Here is a 13,690-nt window from a genome sequence, read left to right on the forward strand (position 1 = left end):
TTTTCGAGAAGCTTCGGAGCAAAAAAAGTTCGTTTTTAGACTTGATCATTTTAATACAGTTCGATTTGAGTACTGACAGCCCGTTATTGCTACAGAACCTAAAAGGGCCGTTATAAAAATTGTCGAGCACGACAAACTTTTGTCAAATTGGCGACATAAAAGTGTTGTCAAAAGAATAAATCTCAATTCGTATCGTCCACAATATTACACTAGTTTGACATTCTAGAAAAATGAAAACTGTGGCTGATGAGTAATTCAAGAAACGAGACACCGCCGTAGTTGCATGCAATTATACGAAAAGAAGGGTAAGGCTCCGACTGGCGAGTCGCACTCAAACAGTATATGAAACCAACCGAGAATTCATATTAGCTGTTGTAACGCTTGGATACCAAGACAACAAACTAAAAAAAAAATTTTTTTGCTCGATAGAAGAACCAAGCTTCACAGATGCGTCCGGTTGAGCAATTAACGCGAACGAGTTTGTTGTTAACAGTGAAAAGACGCAGTGTTAATGTTGCCTGGCTTAAACCTGAAGTTAACCTGGTCGCTGAAGAATTGAAATGCTTGGCTGAGGAAAATAAACATTTGCGGCTGGAACTAAACGATTTGAGAAATGAGAGCAAACGTTTTTCCTCTTGTCTGTGCTTTCATTGCAATGGCGATAGACATTTCGCAAGAAAATGCAGGCAAAGGAGACCACGTTCTCCTATCAGGAGCCCGGGGTGAGCACCCGGGCACAATAACTCATTTAACACCAACGAGAGCCGGCTGTACAAGTATGCCAATGTTAACATCAATGATATTTCGTTGTTTACACTAATCGGCACTTCGCCCACTGTCAGTGTGGTGTCAAGTGTAAGAAACTTACATATGTCAAGATGGAGTCTTGCCGAATAAGCTTAATTCAAGAGTTAATACATGTTTGATTTAGCGTGGCTTGTATCAAAACCACTGCATCTGTTTATATGTTGTCGGATGTCGTCGAGGAGTGGCCTTCATCAAACGGCCACGTCGCCAGATACGACAGTCAAGATTTTATCGAGCGCCTGAATAAATATGCAGCCAAAGAGCCGTGTATTTTTTGAGAGCTACTTAACACACGTAGTGATACATGCTGTTGCGTAACCGTTGCCGTTGTGTTGTCACGGAGTATCAATGGGGCCGTATGTTATCTTTGTTACAAATTATATACCTTTCTATAACACAGGGGTCCGCAAATAGTAGGTTGCGACCCAAATTTGGGTCGCAAGACCTTCCGGTCTGGGTCGCAAAATGTTTTTAAGTTTTCAAGAATATAAGCATCGCATCCATAGGCGCCGAGTTTTGCAAAAAATGCAATGTGGTGGACGTAAAATATGACGTCACTTTGTGTGACGTCACCAATGTGGGCAACCACAAGAACTCAAAAACCCAACAAACTTTCAATAGAATGCCACGTTCGTCAAAATCAGAAAAATACGAAATGTTTGAAATAATATTCAGCTGGCAATTGCAACATGTTGCTGTAGCGTTTATCATTGGTTTGGTAACGTTTAAAAAATGTTTCGTCAAGTTGTTGCTGCTTTATATCACCTTAGATAAAAATTTATTACTACACATTTGCATTGTACAAATCAATGGCCAAACATTCACTGACAGACAATTGTGTGTTTGACGTCATAAACAAGGCACTAACCACAACAGGTTGCAGTTTTAAGCCACGTTTTGTGGTTGAATCGCCATTACGCTTGTTAAAAGGCAAAAATGCTTCTAATATTCTTCAGATTTTACGATATTTCGTACAATACCGCCACGAACTAACCAAAATTTCCACGCTGGCCGCCACCGTGCTTTACAAACCCAAGGTGGCCGCCACCGCCTACTTGGCGCCTATGATCGCGTCTATAGTTTAATGATTTTCAGCTTTTTCAACCTCCTAATTATTTTTGCATTGTTACATATGACTACGTAACTGTTACATCGAGCCTTTGTAACAATGCAAAAAGTTAAGCGTACCTGTGCTAGCATCATGGCTTTCTGTTAACATTTTGCAGAACAAAACGTTCGTTTACCTGTTGTTTTATGTGCTAAGTTTCGTTCAATTTTGTGCAAAAAAAGCAGCAACTGACAAAAGTATAATAACAGTCTTAGTATTGATATCTAGTTGCTTAGTATTTTCCACAAACATACATGCTAACAAAATGCTTGGGTTGCAAGAATTTGGAGCATGTTTTTAGGGTCGTGCCAAAAAGTATTTGCGGACCTCTGCTATAACACACTGTAGCTGGGTAAACGTGTTACGTATTTACTTTGATACCGTTCTTTGACGTCAAAATTTGCATTGTATGTGTATGTTACGTCGCTGTAGCGAATTTTAAACGTGACGTGGCCCCACGAGGTTTCAAAGACGGCAGTTGGATATGAGCTGAGTTTGTGTCGCGGCTTCATAACTGTCGCTGCTTGTCTTTCATCGCTTTATAATTTACTAATTTAATAAGAGTTTGGAACACTATATACGGATCTGTTCATAAGTTTAATGGTGAAAATAACGGCCCAAATAGACGTTAAAAGCGACATGCTTTATTGTTCAAACGTTTCGGCAAATGCTCATGCCATCATCAGTGATATCAGTGATGGCATGAGCATTTGCCGAAACGTTAACGTCTATTTGGGCCGTTATTTTCACCATTAAATAATAGTTTGAATTGGGTACTGTCAGCCCGTTATTGCAGCAGAACCAAGAAAAGGCGTAAAACATGTTTGTTTCACTACGAGTTTTGCACTTGATGGTAGATCATAAAATTGCAGACCAAAAATGCTTGAACATGCTATGACGCAGCTACAGACGAATCCAGTTAATCCAATACTGTTTAGTCGCACAATCTGTTTAGTTGCATAAACACCGTAATCTAAAACGGTAGCTCATTTCGTGATAAAATCGCCTCGCATACCTCTTCATAACATAATCTATATAATCGGATGGATTTTGAACAAAATATGTGACTAACTGGAAAGCAGATTTCTATGTAAATGATTTCTCAAAACACAGTAAACGTAACTCATCGGCTATGGTTTGAAAGTGTGACTTGCTGAGCGGTAGAAGAGACAGGCCTCTTTATCTTTTCCTCCTTTTCTCCATTTTCGCACTTTTTTGCTTTTAAAATTTGTCAAAGAAAACCGTCGTGGGCAATGAGTCCAAACATCTGAATTAGAGCAAAAAACAAAAAAACAAAGAGTTTGTGCCATGTTGTAGAATGTGTGTGTACATTGCTAATCACGACTTTGCGCTGTTTTGTGAGAGTTGATCTGGTTCTGTGAAAGTAATTTTATTTACGCCATGCTACAGTAAAGGGAAAGGAAGCATCTCTGTCGATGTGAACGGGCGTCATCTCTGTCGACGTGAACGGGCGTTTTATATTTTTTTATTTGTGTTGCTGACTATTCTTGAAACACACGTTTCTGATGACACCATTACGGTCATAGTTTCAAAGAGTGACGTAACCTGTTGTCCGGGAGAAGATATCGGTTTTTGTTACAACTTTTAATTTTTTTCCTCATTTGGGTAACTTACATCTCTCACTATTTTTCGCTTCTACAAATCGTCAGAGAAAAGCAACATATCCGAACATCGGATTCAATACAAACATTAATACAAAAAATAAAATAGAATTGACGCAGCAATTATTTACAAAGTATTGTCAAACTTTTGGCCATGTTGTAAAGTGTGTGTGCACATTGTGAAAAAATAACTCTAATCTTTCTTAACACACAACATTTGCACCCTTCCACGACAATGAAATTGTGAAAATTTAATGTCATAATTTGCGCTGTGAGAGTTGATGAAGTTCGTAAAGAGGAACTTCATTTGTTCTATGCTACAAAAGAGAAAGGAAGCATCTCAGTAGACGTAAAATAGGTAAAAATGTCATTTCAGCTATGGAAGTGGAAAGTAGCACTTCTGTTAAAAACGTGTATTGCATTCAGATTATCGCATCATTCAGTTAATCGCAAAAGAAAGCTTTGTATAATGATTATGTGATAAAGTGGATTCATATGCGAAGCATGTATCAAAGCAACCATGGATCCAAGATACATGTGCTGCTTTTATTTCCAATTATGTAGAAAAAATGGTTAAATTGCTTTCTACTCAAATAAAAATCAGTCAATCAACAGAACATTTCCTTTTCAGTTTTACATCTACACAACAGATATACCAGGTCGTATTCGCAAGTTAAGTAAAGTTACATTTAAACGTTTTCTTGTGGCGTCACATGCTAATGCAGGTCCGCGAGTAGTTTGGTTTCAGGCCAGATGCTTTGATACATTTTCCCGTGTTTCCCGGGGATTGTAAACTAATTTAGGCGTTTTTATTACTAAATATTTTTAGTATTTTGAAGACCATCTGTGATAAAATTCCAGTTTCAAAAACGGTCCGTTGTGACAAATTGAAGTAATTTAAAATAGACAAACCACAACAACTTCGGATTACGCCTTGCTATAAATGCATCGACTTTTCATGGCTGGATTTAATTAAAACCTGCCATAAGATTTTTTGTTTCTTGTGCTTTTACAAACATAGCTTATTGCGTTGGAGCATGTTATTCTTATATTTTTTCATTTTGCAAACCCGCCGAAATCGTGGCTTTTACGAAAAAACACCTAAGGCGAGCTTTGGTGAAGATCAAAAGTAGAATAATTCCCAACGCGCGACAAACACGAAAGGCACAATTAAGACGCTTCGCCAGTCGCGGGCCTGTAGATTTGCTGCACAACTTCCCCCCAGAAACGGTTTCAACACAAGTATAACGATTCTTATATTTCCCACAGCACAAACTTCCGCAAGATTGATATGCTTTGTGTGAATTTTGTGATTTGCCATTTTACAATTCGTAGTTTAAGTTTATGTTGTCGACAAAAAAAAGACGAAGCAAAGACAAAATCGAATGAACTCAGCGGGTCAACCAAAACTTGCGCCGTGTTTTATTTTTCGATTTTTTTATTATCTTTATGTTTATTTTAGATTGCTTTAATTTCTTTGTACTTTTGTTATTTATGCTTTTGTCATTCATATCTCAGTGTACTAATAACATGATTTCTTTCTAAAAGTCTTCGGCAAGGTTTTTTTCCCGTCAAACCCCACCTTCTTTCCCTAATACGGGTGGCTGGCATAAAGTGTCCACTCAACTGGGCCCACCAAGTTTCCTCCACTATTTAACGTTGTGCGCAAAATTGAATGTTTTTCGGGCCCGCCTTTCCACTTGTTTATATTTACCCTTATATTTATATGATATATACAGCGATGTTTACTTCTCAGCCTGTAACGACCCCATTATATACTGAAACATGTAACCATCAATTTCAGCCAACCTAACGCACAAGTAAAGTTTTTACCCGACATGCGTGCTTGGTAATGATTGGATATTAGTCATGTGACATTTTATTAAATTTCCTTTTATAAATGGTTGTAAACGTGGTGATATAGAGTGTCGCAGTTGTGCTGTTTATAAACGTTGAAGTTACGCAGTTTTGCCTTGATTTTAATTGTTTATATATGCATAAGGTTGTTTACAGTTGAAACCCTGTTTGTTGTGACCATCTCACCGCTTTCTTGTTGCCAACAGTAGCCGCATTCGAATACAAAGGCTAATAAATGTTTATGTTAGCGTTGCTGATATCAAAACCTCGGCTTCTGTTTATGTGTCGTCGGATGTGGTCGAGAAGTGTATTTTTTAACACTGTGTGGTTAAATACAAGTTGATGACGCGCCCCGGAAATGATGGAACAGTGCCCTTGTTACCCAAACCATGGATTTTACTGATTCCTCACTAGTGATCGAGAGAAACATCGAAGCGTGTTTAACGATATTGCAGTAAGTCGCAAACAAACAGTGTTTGGGGAATGATGAACACCAAATGCTGCTTAGCAAACTACGTTTTTCCAGATGTCATTGCAAAAACAAGAAAATGACGCAATCTAACAAGTACTTGCAAAACACTGTGTTTCGTTTGCAGTTGCATCAGATTGTCTTGTCTTTTTTTAAACTCCACTTAATATAGATACTGGACAATCGGCTACTATTCTACAACACCCTTGGCGAACGGCCACATCGTCAGACATGACAGCCAGAATTTTATCCAGCGCCCGATTAGATATGCAACCAAGGACGGTGTTTAAGCGCAATAAATTGGTGCTGTGTCTTGACACATGTATGATATATGCTTTTACATAATATCGTGTTGTTTGTTTCATTTTAGTTCTCCGCAGACGAATCCAGTTAATCCAATACTGGGTAATCGCCGAATCCGTTTAATTGCATACAGATGGTGAATCCTAAACTGTAGCTAATTAAAAAATCGACTGGTTAATCGCATACCTTTTAATAGCATATTCCGTATATTTGCATAAAAAGGATTGGCATATTGATTTTGCAAATAACTGGAGTCGTCTGTACAGCACATGTCATAGCGACCAAGGTTTTTAAATTCTTAGATATATAGCTGACTAGTTTTCGCTGCAAAGACATTGAATATATACTGTTAGCCAGTGTGTCAGTGTTTGTAATTGTTAATCCTGTAGAATAAAGTGAATACTGCTCTGTACAGATCTAAATACGTGAGTTAGGTAAAATTACATTTACAATTTTATGGTGTGTCACAAACCACTCATTTTTACATACAAAAGCGGTTTGTTACTCAGTTATACTGGTAACATTTTTTACCACTATGTGGTTTGCATCGCTTCTTCCAATATATCAGTCAATACTATTATAGTTTTTTATGCTCATGTTTGTATTATGCTAAACATTTATTTTCATTTGGCGCATTTTGTGATTTTGCTTTGGCGCAAATAGTTTACCGTCAACAGATATGTTTGCTGTTAAAAAAATTTACACAACACATATTTCAAAAACTTTTACCGGCTTTGTTAGCTTTTTTACTCCATCGCAGAGTTTCTTTACGCCTACACTTCCGAACTCACATCCACGCAGTATAAGTTCTTCCATGTTGTGAAGGCAAGGAGCGAGAGAAGCTGCTCCCCTGTTGCCGATCTTGTTGCAGGAGAGGTCGAATATCTTCAGCTGATTTGTTTACAATAAATATTATCACATTTATCAGAGTGACGAATGCTAGTAAATGAAAATAGATAAACCACAGTGACTTCGGATTACTCTTTGCTATAAATGCTACGACTTTTCATTGCCCGGATTTATTTAAAAAACCTGCATCAGATTTGCATTTTTCCGGATGCTTGTGCTTTGCCAAACATTGCTTATTTCGTTGGCTCATATTGTTGTAATATTTTCATTTTGTAAACCCGCCGAAATCGTTGCTTTGAACAAAATACACCTAAGGCGAGCGTTCGCTGTTTGTTTGTTGAAGAACAAAAATAAAATGATTCCAAACGTGCGACAAACATGAAAGGCACAATTAAGACGCTTAGCCAGTCGCGGGTCTATAGATTTGCTACACAACTTCCTCCCAGAAACGGGTGAAACACAAGTATAACGATACTTATATTTCCCACAGCACAAACATCCGCAAGATTTATATGCTTTGTGTGAATTTTTTGATTTGCTATTTTACAATTCGTAGTTTAAGTTTATGTTGTCCACAAATAAAAGACGACACAAAGACAAAATCCAATGAACTAAGCTGGCCACCAAAACTTGCGCTGTGTTTTATTTTTTGAATTTTTTAATTATCTTTATGTTTATTTTACATTGCTTTAATTTCTTTTTACCTTTGTTATTTATGCTTTCGTCATTCATATCTTAGTGTACTAATAACATGATTTGTTCCTAAATGTTTTTCTAAACTATAGTTTGCATGTTTGTTTGCTTTTTCGGACAAGTCGGTTAGTTTGGTTTGGACCTAGTGCCAGGTTTAAGTTTCAATGAAACAGGCTAGATTCGGGTCTGACTCTACATTAGATCACATTTGGCCGTGGTAAAAATGAATTTTGAGTCTAAATTTGACATTATTTCAACAACTACCTGTTGGCGACGGAATTACGGCCTGAACCTTCGTAAAATCAAATAAACTAATTGTAACAAAAAACAAACAATATAAACCAAACTAAAACAAATATGTCATAGGGACCAAGGATTTGAGATTCTTAAATATATAGCTGACTAGTTTTAGCTACAAAGACATTGGATATATACTGTTAGCCAGTGTGCCAGTGTTTATATTTGTCAATCCTGTAGAACAAAGTGATTACTGCTTTGTACAGATCTAAATATGTGAGTTAGGTAAAATTACATTTACATTTTTATGGTGTGTCACATACCACCCATTTTTACATACAAAAGATTTTTACGGTTCGTTACTCAATAATACTGGTGTCATTTGGTTACCACTGTGTGGCTTGCATCGCTTTTTCCAATAAATCAGTCCATACTATTACAGGCCCACTTTGAGAGTTGATCTGGTTCTGAGAAAGTAATTTTATTTACGCCATACTACAAAAAAGAGAAAGGAAGCACCTCTGTCGCGTAAACGGGCGTCGTAGTAACGTCATTTTAGCTATGGAAATTAGTACTTCTGTTCAGAACGTGTTTTCCATCCAGATTTTCGCATAATTCACTTAATCGCACCAGTGTAGCGACTTTACTGCCGTGTTCGCTTATGCGCATCGAAACGTGCTATTTGCCGTTTTCTTTTAATCGCCATTGCCTCGTATAAAGGCAGGTTTCGCGTTGCTCTATCTCTTACACGCTACAACATAACTCGGACATGACGCCACTGCTCAATAAAGATTCGACCGCTTCACAAGAAATCTTTGTATAATGATTATGTGATGAAGTTGATTCATATGCGCAGCATCTGTTATAGCAACCATGGATTCAAGATAAAAACATGTGCTGTTTATATTTCCAATTATAGAAAAAAATGGTTAAATTGCTTTCTACTCAAATAAATATCAGTCAATCAACAGAACATTTCATTTTCAGTTTTACATCTACACAACAGATACCAGGTCGTATTCGCAAGTTAAGTAAAGTTACATTTAAACGTTTCTTCTTGTGGCGTCACATGCTAAGTCAGGTCCGCGAGTAGTTTGGTTTCAGGCCAGATGCTTTGATACATTTTCCCGTGTTTCCCGGGGATTGTAAACTAATTTAGGCTTTTATATTCCTAAATATTTGTAGTTTTTTGAAGGCCGGTCCGCGATAAAATTCCAATTTCAAAAACGGTCCGAACTGCAAAAAGGTTGCCGACCCCTGAGCTAAGTCACATACAATTACGGAATTTAGATGACCAACTGCTTATAAAGAACAGAGTTATGGCGTAAAGTTGATTGTTTAGTTTAAATTGTGTTGAGAAACAGGTCAAACTGCTTTGAGACGAAATAAATTTCATTCATTCAACATAACATTGTCTTTTCTGTTGCGTCACTTATCCCCACCAATCATATTTATTTTTATTATGTTTTTTAATTTACCGAAGTTACGCTACAATTGTTTTGATGCCAAATTCTGCTTTTGAAGCGTTTTAGGTTTATGTTAATATTAATTAAAATCACAACAAATTTTCAATAAGGACAGAACTGCTGGGTCTTCTACCTTTTTTGTGTTGTGTGAAATTTTACTTTTGATTATTGTGACCACATAATCTTTACAGTTGATTTAATTGTGACGACATATTTGAATTCTGACGCAACAAAGGTATATTAGAGTGACAATCATCACTTTCAATATTTAAAAATCATTCGCACCCAAAGCAACTATTTTAAAGCGCCAGTTGTCAGTATAAAAATATCTGCAAAAAACATTTACATGTTTGCAAAGATGCAAATTTTATTTAGATAAAATGAGGTTGAAATAAACCGGTTGCAACGTTTGTAATTACAAAAATCTTGTATATCACTTAGATCAAAATTCAACATTTTTACCGGCTTTGTTAGCTTTTTCACTCCACCGCACAGTTTCTCGACACCTTCACTTCCGATCCAACATCTAATCAGTATAAGTTGTTCCATGTTGTGAAGGCAAGGAGCCAGCGAAGCTCCTCCAGTGTAGCCGATCTCGTTGCGGGAGAGGTCGAGTCTCTTCAGCTGATTTTAATACAATAAATATTCAATATATTATCACATTTATCATATTTATCGTAGTGACGAATGCTAGTAAATCAAAATAGACAAACCAACACAACTTCGGATTACGCCTTGCTATAAATGCTACGACTTGTCATTGCCGGATTTAATTAAAACCTGCATCAGATTTGTGTTTTTTTTATGCTTGTGTTTTGCCAAATATTGCTTATTTCCTTTGCTCATATTGTCATATTTTTTCATTTTGTAAACCCGCCAAAATCGTTGCTTTCAACAAAATACACCTAAGGCGAGCGTTCGCTGTTTATTTGGTAAAGATCAAAAATAGAATGATTCCCAATTCGCGACATACACGAAAAACTCAGTTAAGACGCTTCGCCAGTCGCGGGCCAGTAGATTTGCTATACAACAGCCCCCGAGAAGTTGGATAAGCACAAGTATAACGATACTTATATTTCACACAGCACAAACATCCGCAAGATTATGTGCTTTGTGTGAATTTTGTGATTTGCCATTTTACAATTCGTAGTTTAAGTTTAAGTTGTCGACAAATAAAAGACGACACAAAGACAAAATCGAATGAACTAAGCTGGTCAACCAAAACTTGCGCCGTGTATTATTTTTTCGATTTTTTTATTATCTTTATGTTTATTTTACATTGCTTTAATTTCTTTTTGTTATTTATGGTTTCGTCATCCATATCTTAGTGTACTAATAACATGATTTCTTCCTAAAAGTCTTCGGCAAGGTTTCTTTTCCCGTCAAACCCCACCTTCGTTCCCTAATACGGGTGGCTGGTATATAGTGCCCACTCAAGTGGTCCCACCAACGTTCCTCCACTATTGAACGTTGTGCGCAAATTTGTATGTTTTTCGGACCCGCCTTCCCACTATCAGCACTTTATTTGGATCGCGGACGCTAAAAGGATGCCCACTGTGCTATAGCAACACTAGGCTGTGACAAAGTTGTTTGTGTAGAAAAAATGTAAACTAGCGTCGTTTTCGCCTTACGCTCATATTTCAATAAGCATTGATTAAATTCCTTACGTATACCGCAAAAACTAAACATTACCCTTATATCGTTTTGTTTATTGTGAAACTTATTTCGTTTGTGCTCGTACAAAGGATTTGATTTTTCTCTTAAATGAATGACGACATAATGGCTAGAATTAAAACACCACAATCAATTTCAAATGAGGACATAATGATTGTGTCTTCTACCTTTATATGTTGTTGAAAATTTTGTGTTTGTTGTTGCGACCAAAATATTAACTTTATTAAGTTTTTAGCATTGTATGGGCAAGGTTGTTTTTTACGTTTATCTAACTGATGTTCTAAGCTTTTCGAAGCGAAATTATCATTCTGGCATGCGGGTAAACTAGGAACAAAATAATATTTTACATTTCTCGATTGTTTTTCAGTATTCGAGTTCATCCAAAGAGTCCTTTAATTGTGAAGACAAAATCAAATTCTGTCGTCACAAATGTATATCTAATAAATGAAAAGACATTCTTTACCTCAACATTTTAAATTCGACGAGCCGGTTGCCATTTTTCTGCGTTTTCGCAAAGTGCATTTGGTATTGTTGTGACTGTGTGTTTTTGGGGCACACCTCTTGCGCCCATTAATAAGCGAGGCAAGAGTCGGAAAAGCTGTGTTTGCAAACGTATGTTGTTGTGCAACGACCCCGTTATGGCCAAAAGTTTGTATTCCAGGCCGATATAATGTTTTGACTGTTGAAGGGGCTAAAGTGCTCTGTGTGTACTTTCAGAGCTGCTATCTGAAATTTGCTTAGTCCTACGGGAGTAGGACGAATTCAGGTTGAGGGGAATGTAGCGAAATTTTATTTGCTTGTTAGTTTTTGTCACCGTCACTTATTGTTTTCGTTCTTTTTCGTTGTGGCACTTTAATAACGTTTTTGTGTTATGGCGCGTTTGCTGCTTCCCCTTAGGAATGATTAGTTGTGAAAGCGTTGGTTGCGCCAGAATGTGCCTTCCTGTTCCGCATGCCTTAAATAAGGCGTCACTAGTCGATAATATGGCTTTTCTCTGGGCGCCGAGAAACCTGGTGTTAGTGTTGGTATTGGTGGTGGGTTGCCATGTACCCGGTGTAACTTTGCTTTTACATTGTTTTGATATAAGTCGCGCCCAAAAGCTAAACCAGTGTGAGGCAGCATAATTGGCTTTAGTGGTGAGCCGTTATTGCAGGGTTCTGGACCGGTTACGAATTACGTAAGCAGGTTTGGTGCATAAGATCGAGTTATCAGGCCTGCCAAAAGAATTCGGTAAAAAACACCTCTTTTTCAACAAAATGTATGAAAACTTGAAACCACAGAAGATGTTATGAAATTCATTTAAATGGTATGTATCGTTGCATACAATAGGTTGAAAGTTTATTATTTCACAAATAAGAGATTTTTTTATGTAACAAAATCGGGTTCGGGTCAGATTTCGGGCCTGTTCTGTCTGGTTCAGCCAAACCTGAAAGTTAACTGCATTGTTTTGACGTGTTAACACTCAAGTCTTGTTTCAAAGATTACATTTTCCATCAAGCCTTGTACGTGAATCGAGCGACCTAGTGTTAACACAGTTAATGCATGTTCGTTTTCGCTATGGTGAATAGTTTTGGGAGAGGTGATTTATTTTAGCAATTATAACTAAATGTTAGAAATTGTGCCACAGTTGTAGTGAGTTTATGTTGATAACTAAACGAGTGACATCGAAATTGTTTACGAGGACAATATCTGTCAAATATTAACTCCCGAAGCTTGTAATTACTCTTATTTACAACTCCATGCTGTAAGAATGACAAACAAGGATAATTATTACAGACTGACGCGCGCGACAGGATGGCTAGGCGGTTGTACAATGCAAACGCAAACAGTTGACAAGTTGGTTATATGAATGAATTTTAGTAAATAATCCAATATATTGAGACATGTTGCCAACAAGACACAGAGTAACAGACAACACGATTGTACGTCTGTTACGGACATCTAAAAATGATTGACAACCGATCCACATGGGTTTTTTACATGACGATTCAAGTTGCGTTACATCTTGTGCGTTATACTTTGGTCTGTTGTGACACTTGTAATGATCGCATACGAATATTGTTATTGTTTTATACTCTTGTGCACCAGCAGTTTTTGTGTGGTTTAATTTTATTAGTTATGCTTTGGTTTTCAATAGTTTTGTTTCGTCTGTGTATTTGCGCATATATTTCACTGCATTTGTTCTTGCTCTTTGTGTAAATCGAACTTAACATTATTATTTGGACAATTTCACATTTCCCTTTATTTTCCACGCCTTCTTTGTTTATATCAAACCTTATATTTATATGATATATACAGCTATGTTTACTTCTCAGCCTGTAACGACACCATTATATACCGAAACATGTAACCATCAATTTTAGTCAGCGTAATGCCCAGGTGAATGAATTATCATCCTGACAAACGTGGTCGTTAATAATTGGACGTGACGTTTTATTGGCTTTCCACCCGTAAAGATGTTGTGATTTTGTAACGTGAACCGGTTTTCACTTAGTTTGGTTATTCACGGTTAGGTTCGCACCTTTGTTTTCACGCTTATTTTATATCTAGTTATTGCACTTGTTTTATCTAATAATATATGTGTATGTTTGTTTCATAGTGTTTG

At 37.0% G+C, this 13,690-nt stretch overlaps 2 protein-coding genes across 2 annotated transcripts in view; both read right to left on the reverse strand.

Moving 5' to 3' along the window:
* The window catches only part of LOC145222983 (vacuolar protein sorting-associated protein 33B-like), a 148,557-nt gene that overhangs the window by 25,722 nt on the left and 109,145 nt on the right, over positions 1 to 13,690 (reverse strand). The gene's annotated exons all lie outside the window — the stretch shown is intronic.
* LOC145224835 (NACHT, LRR and PYD domains-containing protein 3-like) overlaps positions 1 to 13,690 on the reverse strand; it is a 32,393-nt gene that overhangs the window by 12,280 nt on the left and 6,423 nt on the right. Inside the window, exons 4-5 of the mRNA XM_080091423.1 lie at positions 9,874 to 10,035; positions 6,896 to 7,057 (exon numbers count right to left, since the gene is read on the reverse strand). Coding sequence (XP_079947549.1) covers positions 6,896 to 7,057; positions 9,874 to 10,035 — 324 coding nt within the window. The remainder of the gene's footprint in view (positions 1 to 6,895; positions 7,058 to 9,873; positions 10,036 to 13,690) is intronic.

Source organism: Phallusia mammillata, chromosome 4, assembly GCF_965637545.1.
Source record: "Phallusia mammillata chromosome 4, kaPhaMamm4.hap1.1, whole genome shotgun sequence".
In the NCBI taxonomy this organism is placed as follows: Eukaryota; Metazoa; Chordata; class Ascidiacea; order Phlebobranchia; family Ascidiidae; genus Phallusia; species Phallusia mammillata.